The 22,828-nt window shown below is 41.9% G+C and overlaps 1 protein-coding gene across 2 annotated transcripts in view; it reads right to left on the reverse strand.

Moving 5' to 3' along the window:
• Nucleotides 1-16,719: 16,719 nt before the first annotated feature.
• Nucleotides 16,720-22,828, reverse strand: part of LOC126163186 (ATP-binding cassette sub-family C member 4-like) — a 275,451-nt gene continuing 269,342 nt past the window's right edge. For both annotated transcript variants that reach the window (XM_049920137.1, XM_049920138.1), the window contains exons 24-25: nt 21,763-21,873; nt 16,720-17,350 (exon numbers count right to left, since the gene is read on the reverse strand). In XM_049920137.1, the coding sequence (XP_049776094.1) occupies nt 17,315-17,350; nt 21,763-21,873 (147 nt within the window). In that variant the 3' untranslated portion in view covers nt 16,720-17,314. The remainder of the gene's footprint in view (nt 17,351-21,762; nt 21,874-22,828) is intronic.

The following is a 22,828-nucleotide window of genomic DNA, read 5'->3' on the forward strand; positions in this document are numbered from 1 at the left end:
GATTCTGATGACACACTAAGGCTGCACCGGTATCTCAGGTCTCAGAGTCTGATGTCGTAGAGCCAGGGTCAGTATTCCAGATCCTGGATTCAGACATCGTAGAGCCAGTATCCCCCAGTCGCAATGTTCAACCGCCACTTTGGATTTTCCGCCAATTTATACTTAGGACAACAGCCATACTTGCAGAGGAGGAGGGACAAAACCCCCATAAAATGTGAATTTCTCGCCAAAAATTTCATTTCCCGCCATTTTATCTGTTGGGCAAATGGCCTTTGTCAGAGGGGGCAAGTGTGAGACGATGTCATCAGTAACACACATTGGGTCAGAACAGTCCTTGTCTAACTAGTGTCACACTCCAATTTCTGCAAAAAATCGAACTTTCTTGTATGTCTCATTACTTTACAAATGGGTTAATATGTTAAATATTTGACATGAAGCATGTAATGTCCGCAGCTCGTGGTCTCGCGGTAGCGCTCTCGCTTTCCGAGCACGGGGTCCCGGGTTCGATTCCCGGCAGGGTCACGGATTTTTCCTGCCTAGAGATGACTGGGTGTTGTTGTCTTCACCATCATCATTCATCCCCATTACGGTCGGAGGGAGGCAATGGCAAGCCACCTCCACCAGGACCTTGCCTATTTTAGTACGGCGGTGCGGGTCTCCCGCATCGACCCCTACGCACTGTTACGGAGTATGGGACTTCATCATCATCATCATCAAGCATGTAAGCGAGAAAAAGTATAGAAAGGTTTGAATTTATGTTCAAAGTTTGCCCGAAGCTGCTAAGTGCTGTCGTCACCTAACAATGGTTAAGAAAGTCTGGGTAATCTGCGCTCCGTTTCAAGCAAAAGCCAGTTGTTGATTCATCTCAATGTTTACGACGTCATACCTCCTGAACTATGTAATACAATTTCGCGTGTACATTCAGTGGTATAAGTGGATACTGTCTGCAAAATATGTAGCGAGTACAGTTTGTAGTATTGTAGTAATAAATTAAAAGCCGTGCCTGATACTGAGGGTTACTAGATGCACAGCGAAAATATGAGCTACACACTTTTCTCCTTCCTCCATTTTGTGGCGGGTGCCAGCGAGAAAAATTTTCTTAAAGATCTGAAATTACACTATGCGATCAAAAGTATGCAGACACCTGACTCAAAATAACTTACAAGTTCGTGGCGCCCTCCATCGGTAATGCTGGAATTCACTATGGTGCTGGCCGCCCTTAGCCTTCATGACAGCTTCCACTCTCGCTGGAATACGTTCAATCAGGTGCTGGAAGGTTTCTTGGGGAATGGCAGCCCATTCTTCACGGAGTGCTGCACTGAGGAGAGGTATCGATGTCGGTCAGTGAGGCCTGGCAGGAAGTCGGTGTTCCAAAACATTCCAAAGGTGTTACATAGGATTCAGGTCAGGACTTTGTGCAGGACAGTCAACTACAGGGATGTTACTGTTGTGTAACCTCTCCGCCACAGGAAATGCATTATGAACAGGTTCTCGATCGTGTTGAAAGATGCAATCGCTATTCCCGAATTGCTCTTCAACAGTGGGCCGCAAGTAGGTGTTTAAAACATCAGTGTAGGCCTGTGCTGTGATGGTGCCATGCAAAACAACAAGGAGTGCAAGCCACCTCCATGAAAAACACGAACACGCCATAACACCACTGTCTCCAAATTTTACTGTTGGCATTACACACGCTAGCGGATGACGTTCGCCGGGCATTCGCCATACCCACACCCTGCCATCGGATCGCCACATTGTGTACCGTGGTTCATAACTCTACAACGTTTTTCCACAGTTCAATCGTCCAATGTTTACGCTCCTTACACCAAGCGAGGCGTCGTTTGGCATTTACCGGCGTGATGTGTGGCTTATGAAGAGCTGCTCGACCATGAAATCCAAGTTTTTCCACCTGCTGCCTAACTGTCATAGTAGTTGCAGTGGATCCTGATGCAGTTTGGAATTCCTTTGTGATGGTCTGCATAGATGTCTGCCTATTATACATTACGACCCTCTTCAGCTGTCGGCGGTCTCTGTCAGTCAACATACGTGGTCGGCCTGTACGCTTTTGTGCTGTAGATGTCCCTTCACGTTTCCACTTCACTATCACATCGGAAACAGTGGGCCTAGGAATGTTTAGTCTCTTGTACAGACGTATGACACAAGTGACACCGAATCACCTGACCACGTTCGAAGTCTGTGAGCTCCGCGGAGCGCCCCATTCTGCTCTCTCACGACGTCTAATGGCTACTGAGATCGCTACCTGCCAGCACAATGCACCTAATACGAAAAACGTATATTTTTGGGGGTGTCCAGGTGCTTTTGATGACACAGTGCATGTGTAAAATTTGTTGGAAGTCGCTAACTGCTCTCATTCTCAATACTGGATGAATATAATCCAGCTAACTGGAACTGCGTAAATGTTGCTTCAAAACGTACACACAGGTTCTAACTGTAATACTTGTCTTGCTGCGTTAAACTTTAATATAACATTCCACCTCTTAATGAGTAGATTACGACAGTATTTTAAATTTAAATTCGGTCAATATTTATGTGAAATATTGTAAATCATTTTTTTGGCCCTGGAAGCAACTGGTACCTTGCGCCATGAACCATGAAACGGATTAGTCGGTAAGTAATGTACACGGTATTCAAGGAGGAAGGCTGAGTATTCAGAGATATGAGAGGAGCGGGCGTTCGAAGTAAAACAGTCCAGCAAACACGGGCTCTGAAATGCATACAGTACGAGCTGTGAGCACTTCTTCATCTTCGATACTGTGAAACAGGTCTCTGCTGCTGCAAGTTCTTTGCTTTCCATATTTTGAAAGGTGGTAGTAAACATGTGCTCCAAAGTGAGTATCTTAAGACCTTCGCTACTGTCAAACACATCGCTTCTACTGAACACGATTGCAGCTCTTAAGCTACGTATTTTAGAGCCAATATTTACTTGACAGTTCTTCCTTTCTTTGGTCCATACTACCTGCTCCAAAAATATGGAAAGCAAAAATCTTGCGGTAGAAGAGATTTGTTTCACAGTATGGAAGATGAACAAGTGCTCGTAGTGTTGAGGCATGCACTTTAGAGTTGCCCATGTCTGCTGGACTGTTTTGCTTCGAATGATCATTCTTGTCATATCCTCGAATAGTGACTATTGCTCCCGAGACATCTTGTAGATGGGCCCACATCTCATGAACGGTTACCACGCGATTATTAAATTCTTTTTCTTCTTCTTCAGAATGCCTTAAATGCGATTTCGACATTTCCAAATGCTTCTACTTGTGTTTGCCAAGCGACGTGGTAGTGGTGCCCAATGAGAAAAAAATTGCGATTTTTACGGATTCGTGGGCAACTGCAAATGCTGAAACACATCTAATGTTCATCTAACGCACAATATCATCAATGGCACGGCGATCGTCACAAATCATTCACCCAGCCCTCTCGACGTTACCGTCCGTTTTCGAAGTGGACGGCCTACGCGAATGCTCTTCGTCGCAGACATATCCACGTCCACTTTTAATGCAATTTTCCACTCTTAAATTTTTCGTTCACTAACAAAGCTACCACTATACTGCACCTGCATTCTGCGAATCATCTCTTCAGCTTTAGCTGCGGCGAGATCTCTTCACGAAATTTCAATCACCAGCTTTCTCCTCTGAATGCGAAAACATTTTACTGTGGCCCTACGTAGGGAGAAATTATCATCATAATAAAATAGGAGAAATCACCTTATACAGAAAGATTTAAGTGTCCATTTTCCACGCGTGCTGTTAGACAGTGGAACGGTTGAGAAATAGTGTGAAGCTGATTCAAAGGACCCTCTGCCAGGCACTAAAGTGTGAACTGCAGAGCATTCGTATAGACAGAGACGTGGATGTAAACGCTTGTTTGAATGCGGTTTGCATTCGCAGTGTCCTGACTAGTTTCTACTTGCCGTGAGTGTTTGGTCCGGTGGGAGCAGCGATGAGTAGGGGCCTGAATTCCGGCCACCTGTGACCGGGGGGCGGCGGCAGAAACTGAGCGTTCCAAGGGGTCGTCGCAAATCGTGACGGAGGCTGCAGCTATGTCCTTTCTAGTATGGGCTTATAATGCCATTGGCGTTTAGGGGTTGGTTACCTCTGATTTTAGCAATTGCGATTTTTCTTCGTTTATGATGACAGCATCCTCTCTCGGTTGGCAGAGAGAACTAGTTCGATGTCACACTCTTTGTCTCGCCTGTTGTGGGAAAAATCAAGATGTTTTCAAGATGTATTTTCAATGTCTCTCTGCCAAGTTTGGGCATCATTTTTCAGACTACAGGGCATGGACAAGAATTCGAGCAGGCCAAACAGGGTAATCACAGCTATTTTGTGAATGTCTTGTGGATGTATTGGTATTTTTAGGTATGCTATTTTGTAGTCTGTCACACTGAAGACTGTGACACCCACTAGTGAGGTGTGAAATAATGAAAGTCAATGAGACAGTTGGTATTTCTTATTTTTAACAATGTTTTTTATATTCGGTTTAGTCTCGACTAGTGCACGTCGTAAATCATGTTCCAAGTACAGTCGGTTCGTTGCTTTTGCTTTCATTGTCACCACAGTCCCAAGTCCAGTTTCACACCTGTAAGTTGTCGCGAATGGAATCAATATTGTTAATGCTTTTTCTGATAATAATGAATACTTGACACCCAGCTTTGTCCAAAATGTTGCCAGTTCTGTTTTGGGTAAATCTATTTTCAGTGTGTTTTCTTCATACAGTCCAAGAAATTCCGCTCTGGCTTTAATTTTACCACAGTCTAACATTAAAACAGTCGCGACACTTCGCCTCGATTTTGTTGCCTATTGCGCCAGCAGCGCCCTAAGCGGCCAGTAAGCAAATCTGTCGAGTTCGGCGCGATCGTGAAAGCGAAAAGTAGTTAGTTTATTTTGGTTTGTACAGCGTTTTTTTTACAGACAGGAGCGTCTGTAGAGCAATAAATTGCAGCAACTATTTTTTTTAGGTTCTCTAAGGTCCGTGAGAGGTAGATATCGTCATATCACTAAAGGGTATTGTCAGGATTCGCTTGCAAACTACATGTGTATTAATGATTAATGTTTCGGTTTAGGAGCAGAAAGTGGCTAGTGAAAAGCAGACGATAAGATCTTATGAAAAAGTACCCTTGTTTACCTTTATAATAATGTTAATTTTTGTTCGCTACACTTCGAACAAAACCAGTTCATGACTGCAGAGAGTAAAAAATTCGTGTGGAATGCAGTACCTGCACAGTTTGACATTCCTAATAAGCCACCTCAAATGATGATGAAGAGGAAACTGCCAAAAAGATTCGGCAATCCGTCTAAAACTGTATAACACTCCTGTGGTACAGAAGTAGCCAGTTCAACTGTTCATATATCAGAACCCGGTTTATCTGAATCGTCAACAGAGACGTGCTTCGACAATGAAGTTGTTAGATTACGTGCAGTTATTCGTGTCTTGCAAAAGCGTGTGAATTGTCAGAATATGCAGATCGCTAGACTTCGTGCAAAACTATTACGGGACAAGGAAAGTGCCTATCATTTTAAGCACAGACAGCAACAGAAACTGTATCAGAAGGATCAAGTGAAGAACGACAAACAAATTTTGAAGACTGTAGGATCCCGATATTTAAAAAAAAAGATGCTCTTGACTTGTTGTTAAGCCAGATTAGCATGCCACTGAAGGAGAAACGTGCTGCAAGTTGGAAAGACGAAAATAAGCTTTTTGCCTCTAGTTTATTGTATTAGAGCAATCAGGCTTACAGGTTTTGTCAAAATGTTTTATGTTTCCATCAGTGCATACATTTCAGAGGTATGTGGAAGGCATATGAATAAAATGTGGAATAAGTGACAACATATTCCACCTTTTAAAACAGAAGGTTCAGCATTCTCCGGTACTAATAAACTAGAAAATATATCATTGGGTAAAAAAGTCCCTAATGGCACATTTAACATATGACAGCACTTCTGACATTGTTATTGGCTTCGAGGGCTTTATGTTTACACGCTCAGCATATATCTCCCAACATCTGGCAGTTGCTTGTCCCACTTAGAATAATATAAAAATGATGGTCGTACTTGTGGCAACAGGCGACAATGACAAAACCACAGTAGACCTAAGGAATGGCAAATGAGGCATAGATCACTTTTGCATGTAGAGGTACATATCTGTGTTTCTTTGATATCAACGTCGTTCGTAAGCTGCAGTTCTATCCAACGTCACAAATGTTTCTTGACGAATGTGTTGAAGCTAACCATCAGATTCGTGATTTTTATCCCTACTTGCGCTTAGTTTTGAATCACTTTTAGAAACATGTGTGTCTTCTGATACCACTCAACATCTTGGAGGCAAAAAAAAAACCTCAAATATTTCGTAAATCACGTAGGAATGGGATGCGATACAAGCATTACGTTTACGACGCATCTGACATTCCCATTTCTTGCCGCTTGGACTGCTAGTCTAGCTCCAGCTGTTAAACAGTAACAACTTTTCACAGTAGTGAGTGTCGCGACTGTTATGTTAGACTGGTTTTACTATCTGAAAATGTTCCTTCCTTCACTGAAAACAGTCTTAAAATCCAAGCATTTACCTGCCGATTCTCTAGTTCAGGAAAATAGTTTCGGACTTATTTAATTTGTGAATGAGGTTGATTCACTGTTGGCATCGAGCATTACTGTCAATTCTGCGAATACCGAAATGTCCTGAACGTCAGCCTGCGTTGGTAGACCTCAAATCTCCGAAGAAAACTGGCAACTTTTATCTTGTGCCGTCAAAATATTCACCATATTTCCTTGCAAGCCGTTAAGCGTGTTGATTTCAGCAAAGAAATCTGCGAGACACGCCACTTTGGAAATAAATATATTATCTGCTATTTTGGCATGTACGTCTTGCTCCTTCTCCGTCCTCCTCCCTTTCCAGAAACAAAGCGATTTGTGATCGGAGCTCAACTACTCTATGGAGCACCTTGCACGTCAGGCAGCCATCGGAACACAGTAGGAAAACACAACGCAGCTGATGTTGATGAGTTCCAGTTTACGTCTATTTGCAACTGAATCAACTTAATTTGTATTTTGACATAAACTTTTCGCCTGGATTAATTATGAAGTACCTTTAGTTGCCTGAAGTGTATACATATTTGCGTACTGCTTCTGCCATTTATTCAGCTACTCCTGGACGTAAATTCAGAATCATCAATATAGTGTCAGTATACTTCGTTCATCGTAAGTTTAACATGGGTGTCAGCATTATTTTTGCTGTACTTTGTTAATTGTAAGTTTAACACGAATGTTAACATTGTTCTATGTAAGTAAAGTAATGCTTCACCAATCTGAAGATCGTTTTCAACACTACAGTGTTTTACTACGAGTGTCCTGCTGAAGGTCGTATGTCTTTGCTTTCCTCCGACTTTTGAACTGACTTACCCAGCCTCTTATAGGCAGAACTACTATATAACATGGATTCCGAACTATTGTAACTCGGCATTTTTCGCATCAACGAGCATAGTCAGAGGGGAAAGAAGTAATAAGTGAGAGATAAAAATCCTAGTAGTGACCAGGGAACGAACACGAGACTTTCATAGTTACAGTTTACCATTGAGCTATCTAGATTAACTGGTAAAGGAAAGAGAAGATATGGCCAGTGTAGCAGCACCGTGTTTACGTCTGAGAAAGATGGAGAGAATAAAAGCGTACGCTGCAGTAGTCTGAGGCCCCCTCCCGGATGATGCCCTCTCTCCCTCCATTTATCCCTCCTATCAACTCTGATCCTCACTGCCCCTCCTTTCCTCTGTCCTTTTCCCGGGCTCCCTCTCCCCCCCTTCCATCCTCTTTCTTCCCCACCTCCCCTCTCTTTGCCCCCTTCTCTCCCCCGCGTCTTTTACATTTCCCTCCTCTGCCTCCTCTCATTCCCTCTCGCGTCTGCCCTTCTCCCCCTTTATTAGTCCTCTCCCTCCTTGGTTCCCCCCCCCCTTTTCGTTTTTTCCTCTCCTCCCTCCTTGTTTTTCCCCCTACTCCAGGTCCCCCCCCCATCTGCGTTGGGTCGGGAGTGCCATCTTTGTGCCGCCTTTTTCGTGCAGTGTTTCACAGTGTGTTTTTCCAGTGCGTGCTCCGTGTTGTGTCTTTTGGGAAGTGTAGCGAACGGCCATCATACTGTCGCTGGGTGTGCTTTTTATTACTTGCGAACAGAAACCAGACTGTCGCCATGTTTTTTTAATTGTGTGTCTACTGTGTTACTTGTCTGATTCCTGTGTCTTTTATCTACATTGGCAACCCCCTTTGCTTTCTGTTTCAACTTTCCGCAATTTTACGCCATTTTTCACTTTAACTCGCCATTTTATCGCCTGTTGTTCCTTGTTTCTTTCTTCTTCCTTTCTTTAAAAAAAGTCTGTAGGCTGTAGAGCAGCGTAGTAAGCTGCTGCCGGCCCGCCCCCTTCGGGGGGAATTGAAAATCAATAAAGAAAAAAAAAATAGTCTGGGGCCTAGTAAGCTCTGAGAGCCCGCCCGGCTAGCCGTGCGGCCTAACGCACTGTTTTCTGGGCGGGAAGGCATGCTGGTCCCCGGCACGTATCCGCCCAACGGATTAGTGTCGAGGTCCGGTGTAGCGGGCAGTCTGTGAATGGTTTTTAAGGCGGTTTTCCATCTGCCTCAGCGAATGCGGGCTGGTTCCCCTTATTCCGCCTCAGTTACACTATGTCGGCAGTTGCTGCGCAAACACTTTCTCCACATACGCGTACACCACACTTACTCTACCACACAAACATTGGGGTTACACTCGTCTGGTGTGAGAAGTTTCCGGAGGCGTCCACTGGGGGCCGAACCGCACTGTAACCCTGGGTTCGGTGTGGGGTGGCGGTGGGGTGAGTGGACTGCTGTAGTCTGTTGTGAACCACTGAGGGCTACGGCGGGGTGAAGCCTCTCCGTCATTTCTAGGTCTCCAGTTCCATACAATACAATACACTCTGAGATGCAAAACTGCGACTCACTGTCGCATGTCTGCTTCTGGATGGCAACCCATATGAGTTCGTGGCATTACATCTTGAATCCGGTGCTTGCAGGACAGTATATCTCAGGCATTTAGAATTCCACCCAAAATGGGATTCTCAGACTTAGCATTGCAGAAAATTGCCTGCGCGGATGTGAGTCAGAGACAAGCGACGAGTGAATATTGCACTCTGCCGCCATGCAATGTATAGCCTGACAACTTACAGCATACCACATATTGTATAAATGTCTTAATGTTCGCAGGTGTGTTGGCCAGTGAGTGTTTATATTCGCATTGCGGTAGTGTGTTCTAAGTATGGAGTGTTACCCCTAAGAAACTGAACAACATATAGTTTGTAGTAGAGAAAAGCATGACCTGTGGGATCCTAAGGACAAGAAATACCACATGAAAGCAAAACTAAATGGTGAGTGGCAGAGGATCGCCTGTGATGTCGTATGCGAAATACAATATGCATACTTCGATGACTATAGTTGAAACATTTTGGATTCCTTGAATAGGTACATAAATTCATAAACGCATCTCCCTTTGCCGAAAAGTTTGCTTGATATTGCAGTTGTGCAACTGTGTCCATTATTCGTGGTTCATATACAGGGGCGGTGGCAGGGGGGACGGGGAGGTGGGGGGGTTGGGTGGGTGGGTGGGTGGGGGGGGGGGGAGCAATGGGGCTTATACAATAAGAGCGGCATAAAGCTTACTAACTAATCCAATAAATATCTTTTAACTTGAAATAGGCGTCTTATTATTTATCAATACACATTTTTTACCCTGAACTCCAAAACACAGTTACCAAAAACTGCTTTAAGCAACACCAAATTGTACCAATTTGTCGGTAGAGGACCCCAACTCTTCTTTTGTTAAGCCATATTACATTCCCCCAAACGCCCTCCCCCCATTCCCCCCCCCCTCCCCCCGCTCGACCGACTTCTGTTCATATGCAACAGATGTTTAGCCTTTGAACGACATTTGATAAAAAAAATTCAAACTGTTCAACCTTGTCAACAAGTAGTTCAGTGAAAATATTATTTCCACCGTACATTGTCCTACTTTTTAACAATGGTGTTGGCCACTGGTAACAGTTCTTTTCCAGATAACTGTTCAGCAAAATAAATGGGGCACTTGCAATCTTCACTTGCTACAGCTGCGAGACTGCGGCGCTCCATGTAGAACCATTGTGCACGGGGCGGCGTAGCTTCGTCCCAACTGAGTGAGCGTGAACCCTCCCTCATATTCCTTTGACGTACCGGCGACATGCGGAACGTGTTCAACGCGGAGCGCTCAGTATTGACGCGCCTTAACATATTCAGATTACTTTTTAGGACACTTTAAAGTTATACACAGCGTGGAGAAAAATTGCACCACGAAATTTTAACGCTGGATAGCTGATGCCAGTAGGAACCAAAATTACTAACGTGTAGGTCGACAACACGCAATTTTTAAACTACGGTAACTTGGCACCACGCGCTCCGATTGGCCGTGGGATTGCCCTGTTGCCGTTCGTCGGTTGACGGGCAGCGCATCCGGCAACAGGGTAATCCCACGGCCAATCTGAGTGCGTGGCGCCAAGTTCCCGTAGTTTAAAAATTTTCCGTTGTCGACCTACACGTTAGTATTTTTGGTTCCTACTGGCATCAGCTATCCAGGGTTAAAGTTTAGTGGCGCAATTTTTCTCCACCCTGTCTAAGACTGGTAAACGACTATCTACTGACAAGAAATCGATATTAGTCTATTACGAACATAAAAAATTATTTGGATTTGTTAGTTACTTTCGTTTGCAGTATGACCTAAAGTGCAACAACCGAAAAGTAGAAGCATTGCTTATAAACGTTGGGGGATGCTTGAGATTCTTAAAATAAGAAACACTCATGGGTACAGCCTTCTACATACCTAAAAAGCGAAGGATGGGTTGAGATTCAGAAATTACTTGCAGATGACTACAAAAGTTTTCGAAAGGCTTGTAGCAATGGTGGGGCACGAATTAAAAAAAAAAAAAAAAAAAAAAAAAAGACGACATTTTTAGCTTTCCAGTTTCTGCATCCGTCGGATTAGCGGTCACACTTTGCGCTCATAATTCACTGCATATTCTTCGGACAACAGGAAGTGAGTTATTTAACTTCGAAGAATCGTAGTAAATATGACCAATAACGTAAACGTAGCCACTTCCTTATCCTGGCTGATATATGAGACTAAGATGCAACAGAATCAAATATTTTTACCGAATAGTTCTCCTGCAATAGTTTGACAATGACTGCATAGTGAAAAAACATGCGAACCCAAAATTTGTCGTTTTTAATTTTTTATGCAAAAAGTAAATCATTTTCCGAAAGAAAACTACTTCATTGAATAATGCAGTTTCTGTCCTTTTATACAAAGAATTTTTTTAGCGGCGCAGCAGATGACTCGACTTTGAGATATATGCTTTCCCTGAATGAAATCTATATGAGTACACGATCCTTTGCGTGGCAGAGCGAAACGTCTGCCATGAAGAATTGACAGTGAGTAGACTTGGCCACTGTTTCTATGTCTCGATACAGTGTAATGTGTATCGATACCTGGAACTGTTTCAGTGTTTCGGAACGGCTATGGTTCACTGTTTCGAAACAGTGGTGTTTCATTCCGCCCTTGTCTCGGATCTCGAGCCAGACACAGAAACTGTATCGTTGTTTCAAAATAAGACTGTTTCAGTCCACCTGCGCCTGGAACGGACTAATTGTATCGAAACAGTGATGTTTCATTCCGCTCTGTGCCGGACGAGATTCGGGCTCGGCACAGGTACTGAAACACAACATACCACTTCATGAAACACTTTCAAGAGTGTCGAAATCTTTTGACAAGCAATAGCATGAAGCTCAAGATATCCGAAAATAAAGCTTCGTTTCTAGCTGACTGTCCTATTCCGAAATGGCGTAACATCTGCTTTATAAACACTAACCAAACAATAAAACAACGCATACTATTCGCATTCAAAATAGTAAATATGTGAAAATCATTCAGTTAAATTACACTTTTTTTATAACATACGCTTCTTTGTTCATGTACAGTAATCATATTAAGAAACGCAAGTAAGACTACAACATTTTAAATAAAAAAAGGCGTAGAGTGACAGTTATTAGACATGTATATAAATTTGATGCAGGTATAATTGCAAGCAATCTGTTTGACATATCATTGATAGTGTAATGGTGAACGGGAAGCATCGTAAATTCATAGTAACGGTTCGAAAAACCTTGAAACACAAAAAATTTTTTCTGTTATATTTTGTTATTTATTCGAATTATTTGGCGTTATTTGTGAGTCTATAGTCACTGTGTCTATTATCCATAATGATTCCCTTTGTGTGCATGGAAATTAGCAGGATGGGTATATTAGCCATACTAATGGAATGTGGGAATCCCAGTAGCATATCTGTTGTTTCTGCAGTTTGCTCCCACCTCCAGTTCCGTTCGTGGTAGTTCTTGTGTCTTCAGCTAAGGCTTTCCTCAGCCAATTGAAAAGTATGAAAGTCACATGACACAAAAGCAGCGTATTTGCTGCAGGAAATACGAAACTGCCAAGACGCCTAAGTGATAGTTTCATACTTTCTGCGATATGATTAGCGCTCTCGCACCTCATTTGTGTTTATATGGACATACTTATACAGTAGACATTCAAGATGATAAAATGTGTAGGTTTATTAGATTACAAAACATTCTGTTTCACTGTTTCGAAACACCGTATCGAAACATTACATTGTACTGTTTCATTTGTTTCGAAACATTTACGTGTTTCAGTTTGCCCATCTCTAACAGTGAGTTTGAACAGTGAATCGTTGCGTACAGCGATTAACAGAAGCAGTGCTGCCACCTTTTTTATACTCTCCTGTATCGGATGTTTTCAAAGGGCAGCTTGGCGAGCACGAGCTTTGTTATAAAATGGGTAGAGCAGACAGCGGTATGTAGGCATGAGCAGATGTTAAATGTATTGTAGCCTTTATCACAAACGAAGCCATTCAACATACTGTGATGATAGTGAGTACTTTCTCTTTTTATGTTAATGGGAATACTGTAACAAAATACGTCTCATAGAATTGTGTAAGTATTTTTCTCACCTCATACTGCCACGACTCACAAGCTCGGAATGGCGATTATGTCGACGTTTGAAATCATACACCTGTGTCCCCAAAGTTTATTTTGCAGTGAAAAAGTCAGTTTGAGGCACACGCTGAATCCATTTCTGCCCTTACTGTGAAGTAATTTTTAGATTGTAGCTGTGTACGTCATTTATAGTGATCTTTTTAGTATTACTGTTCAGTGTCAACAGAATGTAGATAAAAAAGAAATTTACACACCTACCTATATCTTATCGACTCAGCTATTTGTGTCCAGTAGTAAACGAAAGGCAATGCTGTCAATTAGGAATGTCTTACCGTAGAGTTAGAGCTTGAATAGGAAAAACTTCACTCAGCTGTTTCTTTTTAGCGTCTCAGTCCGAAATACGTTGAGAAGGTAGTGAAATCGGAGGCACTCACTTCGTGTCCGTCGACTTTGTTGGAGAGCTAACATCTAACGAAACAAGAACAATTAGCGAGCCGGTACGTCGGTGAAGTAAATAGTAGTAGGCCTAACAGTAGTAGCTGCGCAAAAATACAGGCATGTAGCCAGCCGCAGCCAGTTGTCATCACCTACTGCGGGCGAAGTTCCGGTAATGTCTGTCGTTAATACACTCGCTGTGGCCTCCGCCATGTACGGTTATGCATTAATGCTCATTCTTGAAACTTTTATAATTAGCTGCCTATCTTACTTATTAGTCTAATGAGGTAGTGAAATTGATTATTTGAAGTAATTTAGTTACGTGACTCAATCGTAATCTAACCCTTCTTGTTTTTACTCCCCAGAATATTTCATTTTATCCCTCAGAATAATTACCCCCATTTGAGGACCACTAGTCCAGACTAAAAAACTCTAATGTGCACTCCACAAGTACTCTTCTACCTGAGTAGCTACTTCCTTCATGTAGTGCACCACTGACCTATCAAGGAGAGTCCTACAAATCTCTAGACGACAACGCACGTCTACTGCAGCCTAAACCGCCAAAGAGTCGATGAAGACTTTAGTTGCGACCCTCCACTTGGTTCCGAACCTAAGAATCGACTCTGGGAGCTAGGCTACAAATTGCGAGCTCTGCTTGCACCCCACACACGAGGCCAGTAGTCTTCACCACCTATGCCAGCAGCCCATATGAACTGAGTATGGCCTCAGAAGTCATGCCACAGGCGTCGCTGGTGCCAACGTGAGCCACAATTTGCAGACGACCACACCCTGCCCGCTCAATAATAGCCACAGGCTAGGTTGCCTCCCCATCTCGGATGAGGCCTACTCCCCCCTCCTGTGGATTTCATTCTAGCCCTGAAAGATGTCTGCTTAAGGGGCTCCATAATGCACCTAATGTTGGAGCTCCTGATACCTAGGAAACACCTTCCCCCATATGCCTTCTGGGACACTGCTGAAGAAGCGGCCACCTGTCCACTCACAGGATGAATGGGTGAGGCCAGGTGGTCAGTCACCACACTGGCCCTCTGCCTCGAGCGACGCAAACACGTTACTACCCGCCAGTCACCCTGCTGCGAAAGCAGATCCACAGCATTGGTACACTAGGAGATGCCTCACAAGCAGAGCCTGTGGCCAAAATAAGTGACATCTGAGGTATCGCATGTGACGAGCCAGATTGTCCACCACCACTGCACCTGGAGGTAGCAGCCTGTAGGTGACTCATCGTAGCCAAAAGAGCATTCAGCTGTTCGGGAACTTCAGCCAGCTCCTCCTGCATCAACACATATCGTGCACACATCCTAAACATCGTAGCAAGCTAATTAAAGAAGTAAACTATAAAAGCAGACAGAAATCTAGATATGAAACGTGCTACGCTCCTCACGTGTCACCAGTGGACACTGATGCATTAATGAGCTGTGTAGCGGCCTGTTAAGTGAGCAGCTATTGCACTACACACTGAATGAATTCACACTTATAAAAACTGAGATTGAGTCTGTTAAATAGAAAAACGTGGACGAAATTTAATAAATATACTACAAGGAAAACACAAAAAAGATAAACACTTAACTTGCTGCTCTGTAGATGTGCATCAGCTGAGAGCTGCAGCTTGACAAACTGCCTTATTAAACGATTAAACTCTTGCCTTCAAAACAAAAGAATTGAGCAACTACTGCACTACAGACTGAATTAACTTACACTTACTAAATATGCAAGATTAAACACTAAATTTAATAAATATACAACTAAAACACAAGAAAAGATAAACACTTTATGTGCCACTCTGTAGACGTGTATCAGCCTAGAGCTGGAGCCTACACTGGCTCCGCCACCAGACGGCTCCTGCCTCCTGTTGCCGGTCCTGCCCACCATTAATCCTGGGAGGCCCAGCAGGTGGCCAGGGCGCCCTCGTCCCATCCAGCAGGGACTTCTTACGCCTTTGGGTGCCACTCTCAGCACAACCGTGGACACCGTGGGTGTTTCTTCAGTCACAGCACTGTGGACAGTGATACCCTGTCTTCCCCCTATTAGGAAGGACGGTAGTAGTCCACCAGTGACTACATCTACCACCCACAGCAGATGTAAGTCGAGTCACTGTGGCGACAGTAATGCATTCCGACATTAAAACGGCACGCCCACGACTACCCGAGACAGCCGCCGAGGGCAGCCCGGTCGTTGACTGTTGTCACCAGCTTCACTGTGCATGTGTTGCAGTTCACCAGTGACATGTGATGTGGATAGCACCTTTATAATGGCACGCAAGGGACTCCGGGCCCTCAGTTGGCAAATGTGTTTGAGATGTGTAAATTACTTTCATTATATTCTTGTTGATGTCGCTCCATGACACAATAAATTGTATCTCTTGTACAGCTGTCCTTGTGTTCCTAGTTGGGACAATAATTTAGATATCTGTCATTGCTATAGATGTTGTTGGCTACCACCTCATTACTTAGTTCTGTTGCTTATCTGTTAACTTCATTACAAAACTTTACAAAAAATTGTGTACAGTTAACAGTACACGAAATTTAGTTGTAATTTTTCTGTGAGTAAAGTGCTGTGCAACAATTTGGGATGTCAAAACTTTACACGATATTATATGACAGTTTAGTTTGTTCTGTTCAGTAAAAACCAATTAGTCAGAAATTAGTGAGTAGGCTAACTGGTCTTTCATGCATGCAGCTAGCTGGATAATTTGGTAAGTAACAACTATTTGGCTTGGATAAGTTCAATAAATATATTTTACTGGAAAAAAAACACATCATTTACAAACATAAGAACACATCATTTACAAACCTGAACCTTATTTTATGTAAGCATTAATCCAATCTATCCATGAGCTTTAGAATTCCTGTGCCTTAGTGGGCTGCACCTGTTCATTCTGCAGCATTGGGACGTTGTAGCTGTGCATATGTATTTGTGTGTGCCTGTTTGAGTTCTGGATTAGTTGGCTCCGAAGGATAATTTCCGAAAACTCATCAACATTTTCATTATTCTTGATGTGCCTGTTGAGTGATCACACACACACACCCGCGTGCGCGAAAAAACGGGGTAAAGGATGTGAAGGAGCCTTATCCTACTGACACTGGAAAACTGAATATTACATAAATAAACACTGTTTCTGTATATTTACTGTAACTACAGTATTTTCAGAAGAAGATGTTATTAGTTTTTTGGTTTGTCGAGGTTCAGAAATAATCAACACTTCTGATTCTGCTTATTGGCTTTATATACTAAATAAGACCACATAAACATGAGATTTTATTATTTAAGCTCACATTTAAAGAGGAGTTGTCATATTTCCTTTGTCAGTAAGTAATAAAAATCATGACAGTGTAATCTGTAATTAAATATCTGTAATGAATCTTCCTCATGTATGGTTAGTTTCCATCAATAAACATTCATATTTAATTGATTATGTGATTTTTTACATTTATACACAAATTGTTATACAACTTTGTTACTCGATAAAAATAGTTTTTGAAAATAGCAGAGCACTATGTATCGTTGGCATAGTATCACTGAACATGTGAAATAACAAAAGCATTCATTAAAGCTTTCCTCCATTCAGTATTTGTAAAATCAATTTTTCCGTTGATATTTCATTCAGGTCACATTTCAGTTTTTAGTGTTTCCACTGCTGTGAAGAAGTGTCAGTACTGCAGCCATCAAAAAGTCCAGAAATGGTAACCAGATCACACAAGTCTTTCAGATTTGTGTGACTAATACAGGAACTTCCAACACATCTTAATTACAGATTTATTTAATAAATAATAAGCTGGATACCAGCAATAGATTTTTCCCTCTCAAGCACCCGAGCTTGAGTGAATGTTATCATATGCCTGCAATAAAAAGGAAATTTTCATAATTATGTTTCATGTACAGTATTTTACCAGTGAATTTTATTATTTTACCAATGAATTTTATTTGCTAGAAGGAACATACAGTTGGATTGTATACTGGTGTATAAATTATGTGCACATGAGTTACTACAGTTATGTTAACCAAATGTTTTGATATAATAAGAAAAATTCAGCTTAGTAAGAACTGAAATTCCCAGTTGGAAACAACACACACAGATGAAGATAAGCAAATCACTTACCTGCAAATGAAAGGTGGGTAGCCCAAAGTGTACTTAAACTGTCCTTCGTCTACCTCTAGTGTATACATGTACATACAAATACAGCTGTGCCCTGTGTGTGTGTGTGTGTGTGTGTGTGTGAGAGAGAGAGAGAGAGAGAGGGGGGGGAGCAGGGGGGGGGAGGGAGAAAATATAGAAAAAGAACTAAGCTCAATAGTTAGTGTGCTTACTGAATTGTAATTATGCCTACATCTCAGTCACTTGCAAAGAATAGTTATAAAGTCTTGTACAGAGAGTTGGGGAGTAATTATATTTTTCTTGGGAAGATCAGAAATATAAGTTTTTACATATAAAAATGAAGTGCTCCCTTTAAGGAGCTTATTTTTTTTTTTTTTTTTTTTTTTGTTTATTCAGTAGTGTATTCACACACAAGGAAGATAAATAGTTATTGTTATTAGAACTGATTTGCATCAGCATTATTTACTATAATAAAAAACGTTAAGATAGGATTTACTATTATTACAACAGAAAATGATTACACTTCTGTTAAAATTTATTAGTCTTAGGTTATTAAAAATAGAAGATTTTGAAGTGAAATGATGTCCAGTGGAAGAGAAAATTACAGTTTTCCTAAAGTATAATACTTGATCACAAAACATCTGAGTAAAGAGTAGATATGAGTAAATGATTATTTTTTTCTCTTATTTTTCCTGGCCTCAATCCTGTATCTTCACAGGGTTGCTGTGTTAATTATTGGATTTGGCAATGTTAGTGGTAGACAGTGGCCAGAGATGGCCTTCCTGTGGCCACCCCTCGCCTAAAAACCACAACCAGACTGGCCAGCGAGGGGCAGCAGCCTTTTCAGTAGTTGCAGGGGCAACAGTCTGGATGATTGACTGATCTGGCCTTGTAACATTAACCAAAACGGCCTTGCTGTGCTGGTACTGCGAACGGCTGAAAGCAAGGGGAAACTACAGCCGTAATTTTTCCCGAGGACATGCAGCTCTACTGTATGATTAAATGATGATGGCGTCCTCTTGGGTAAAATATTCCGGAGGTAAAATAGTCCCCCATTCGGATCTCCGGGCGGGGACTACTCAGGAGGACGTCATTATTAGGAGAAAGAAAACTGGCGTTCTGCGGATCAGAGCGTGGAATGTCAGATCCCTTAATCGGGCAGGTAGGTTAGAAAATTTAAAAAGGGAAATGGATAGGTTAAAGTTGTATATAGTGGGAATTAGTGAAGTTCGGTGGCAGGAGGAACAAGACTTTTGGTCAGGTGAATACAGGGTTATAAATACAAAATCAAATAGGGGTAATGCAGGAGTAGGTTTAATAATGAATAAAAAAATAGGAGTGCGGGTTAGCTACTACAAACAGCATAGTAAACACATTATTGTGGCCAAGATAGACACAAAGCCCATGCCTACTACAGTAGTACAAGTTTATATGCCAACTACCTCTGCAGATGATGAAGAAATAGATGAAATGTATGACGAGATAAAAGAAATTATTCAGGTAGTGAAGGGAGACGAAAATTTAATAGTCATGGGTGACTGGAATTCGTCAGTAGGAAAAGGGAGAGAAGGAAACATAGTAGGTGAATATGGATTGGGGGGAAGGAATGAAAGAGGAAGCCGCCTTGTAGAATTTTGCGCAGAGCATAACTTAATCATAGCCAACACTTGGTTCAAGAATCATAAAAGAAGGTTGTATACCTGGAAGAATCCTGGAGATACTAAAAGGTATCAGATAGATTATATAATGCTAAGACAGAGATTTAGGAACCAGGTTTTAAATTGTAAGACATTTCCTGGGGCAGATGTGGATTCTGACCACAATCTATTGGTTATGAATTGCAGATTGAAACTGAAGAAACTGCAAAAAGGTGGGAATTTAAGGAGATGGGACCTGGATAAACTGAAAGAACCAGAGGTTGTAGAGAGTTTCAGGGAGAGCATAAGGGAACAATTGACAGGAATGGGGGAAAGAAATACAATAGAAGAAGAATGGGTAGCTCTGAGGGATGAAGTAGTGAAGGCAGCAGAGGATCAAGTAGGTAAAAAGACGAGGGCTAATAGAAATCCTTGGGTAACAGAAGAAATATTGAATTTAATTGATGAAAGGAGAAAATATAAAACTGCAGTAAATGGAGCAGGCAAAAAGGAATACAAACGTCTCAAAAATGAGATCGACAGGAAGTGCAAAATGGCTAAGCAGGGGTGGCTAGAGGACAAATGTAAGGATGTAGAGGCTTCTCTCACTAGGGGTAAGATAGATACTGCCTACAGGAAAATTAAAGAGACCTTTGGAGAGAAGAGAACCACTTGTATGAATATCAAGAGCTCAGATGGAAACCCAGTTCTAAGCAAAGAAGGGAAGGCAGAAAGGTGGAAGGAGTATATAGAGGGTTTATACAAGGGCGATGTACTTGAGGACAATATTATGGAAATGGAAGAGGATGTAGATGAAGACGAAATGGGAGATAAGATACTGTGTGAAGAGTTTGACAGAGCACTGAAAGACCTGAGTCGAAACAAGGCCCCGGGAGTAGACAACATTCCATTTGAACTACTGATGTCCTCGGGAGAGCCAGTCATGACAAAACTCTACCATCTGGTGAGCACGATGCATGAGACAGGCGAAATACCCTCAGACTTCAAGAAGAATATAATAATTCCAATCCCAAAGAAAGCAGGTGTTGACAGATGTGAAAATTACCGAACTATCAGTTTAATAAGTCACAGCTGCAAAATACTAACGCGAATTCTTTACAGACGAATGGTAAAACTGGTAGAAGCCGACCTCGGGGAAGATCAGTTTGGATTCCGTAGAAATGTTGGAACACGTGAGGCAATACTGACCTTACGACTTATCTTAGAAGAAAGATTAAGAAAAGGCAAACCTACGTTTCTAGCATTTGTAGACTTAGAGAAAGCTTTTGACAATGTTAACTGGAATACTCTCTTTCAAATTCTGAAGGTGGCAGGGGTAAAATACAGGGAGCGAAAGGCTATTTACAGTTTGTACAGAAACCAGATGGCAGTTATAAGAGTCGAGGGGCATGAAAGGGAAGCAGTGGTTGGGAAAGGAGTAAGACAGGGTTGTAGCCTCTCCCCGATGTTATTCAATCTGTATATTGAGCAAGCAGTAAAGGAAACAAAAGAAAAATTCGGAGTAGGTATTAAAATCCATGGAGAAGAAATAAAAACTTTGAGGTTCGCCGATGACATTGTAATTCTGTCAGAGACAGCAAAGGACTTGGAAGAGCAGTTGAATGGAATGGATAGTGTCTTGAAAGGAGGGTATAAGATGAACATCAACAAAAGCAAAACGAGGATAATGGAATGTAGTCGAATTAAATCGGGTGATGCTGAGGGAATTAGATTAGGAAATGACACTTAATGTAGTAAAGGAGTTTTGCTATTTGGGGAGCAAACTAACTGATGATGGCCGAAGTAGAGAGGATATAAAATGTAGACTGGCAATGGAAAGGAAAGCGTTTCTGAAGAAGAGAAATTTATTAACATCGAGTATAGATTTAAGTGTCAGGAAGTCATTTCTGAAAGTATTTGTATGGAATGTAGCCATGTATGGAAGTGAGACATGGACGATAAATAGTTTGGACAAGAAGAGAACAGAAGCTTTCGAAATGTGGTGCTACAGAAGAATGCTGAAGATTAGATGGGTAGATCAGATAACTAATGAGGAGGTATTGAATAGGATTGGGGAGAAGTTTGTGGCAAAACTTGACTAGAAGAAGGGATCGGTTGATAGGAAATGTTCTGAGGCATCAAGGGATCACAAATTTAGCATTGGAGGGCAGCGTGGAGGGTAAAAATCATAGAGGGAGACCAAGAGATGAATACACCAAGCAGTTTCAGAAGGATGTAGGTTGCAGTAAGTACTGGGAGATGAAGAAGCTTGCACAGGATAGAGTAGCATGGAGAGCTGCATCAAACCAGTCTCAGGACTGAAGACCACAACAACAACAACAACTGGCCAGCACACTGGACCTCACTGTTAAACCAACGGGCAGATTTGATCTGGGGCTGGGGCTCCACCTCGAATCACAGAACCGTCACGCAAATGCACCCAGCTGTCTGGGCAGGTTGTGTAAATAATTATTTTTAGTACCAAATACTACTGAATTAAAATTAAGTATACACTTGCCTCTTGTGCCACCTGCCTCAACTGTGATTCCATTGATTTTCCAGTCTGCTGGACCATTTTGTAGAAATACCCTTCTGGATTCTGTAGAAGCTCATGAGGGTGTGCATATTCCTGAAAGAATCAGCAGAGCCACTGTTGATGACAGCACATTACACCTCCTTTGAGTGATATCACAACAGGAAACAGGATTACATTTAATTTTGCTGTTTTATTTATTTTGCATTAATAATGCTGTTACCAGCATGTACAAAGCAATATTCTTACATTTATGTACTAAAATAATTTGAATGTATAGAAAGGTATTTATTTTGTACGTAAACATTTGCATGATGATCTTTTTAGCCATAAAGCTGGTGAAAAATAGTATCAAAGCAACTACACTTGGAAACATGCCTCAGTAGTGAGCAAAGTGACTACAGCTCCACTTGGATAACAGTAGGCTATGTTTTAGTCTTTTTAGCATTGCAAAATAGTTATTTCCATACAAGAAGAGCTTACATAGGATCAAAATAAAAGGATTCAGAGCACAATAGGTCTGTACCTAGGCCCTTTAACGGTTACAACACTGTATTCATTTCCTGAGGTTCCAATGTTCTTTTATACCCAACCGAATGCATCATCCTCCTTTGATTCCAAGGTATATGAAGGTAATAATGAACAGCTTGGACTATTTTGTAGTGTGGATTGTATAGAAAAGTCTACTTTCTAGGTATTGACAGCAGGGATAGCAAAGTGATATATCCTGAAACTGCAGTGAAAGCAGCTAAGGAGCATTCAGGATGTCACTCCAGTTTCTTCTTATCTAGTGAAAGAGAGGTATACCATGACCTCATAGCAATGCTGGTCCAGTTAGTCTAGTCTCTAGTGGCAAAGTTCACACCTGCAAACTGGGAGGTCGTGGATTTGAATCTCACTCAAACCACAGATTTTTCAGTCTTAATTTTAACCAAGCATTTACCTTTCAACCGTTTGAGGAGTTGCCAGAAACTACAGGTGGTTAAGATTTCATGTTAAACTGTAGGCCCCCTTTACCTGGTCGGCAAATTGCCAATGTGGTGTCCCATAG

Source organism: Schistocerca cancellata, chromosome 2 (genome assembly GCF_023864275.1).
Source record: "Schistocerca cancellata isolate TAMUIC-IGC-003103 chromosome 2, iqSchCanc2.1, whole genome shotgun sequence".
NCBI classification, from domain to species: Eukaryota; Metazoa; Arthropoda; class Insecta; order Orthoptera; family Acrididae; genus Schistocerca; species Schistocerca cancellata.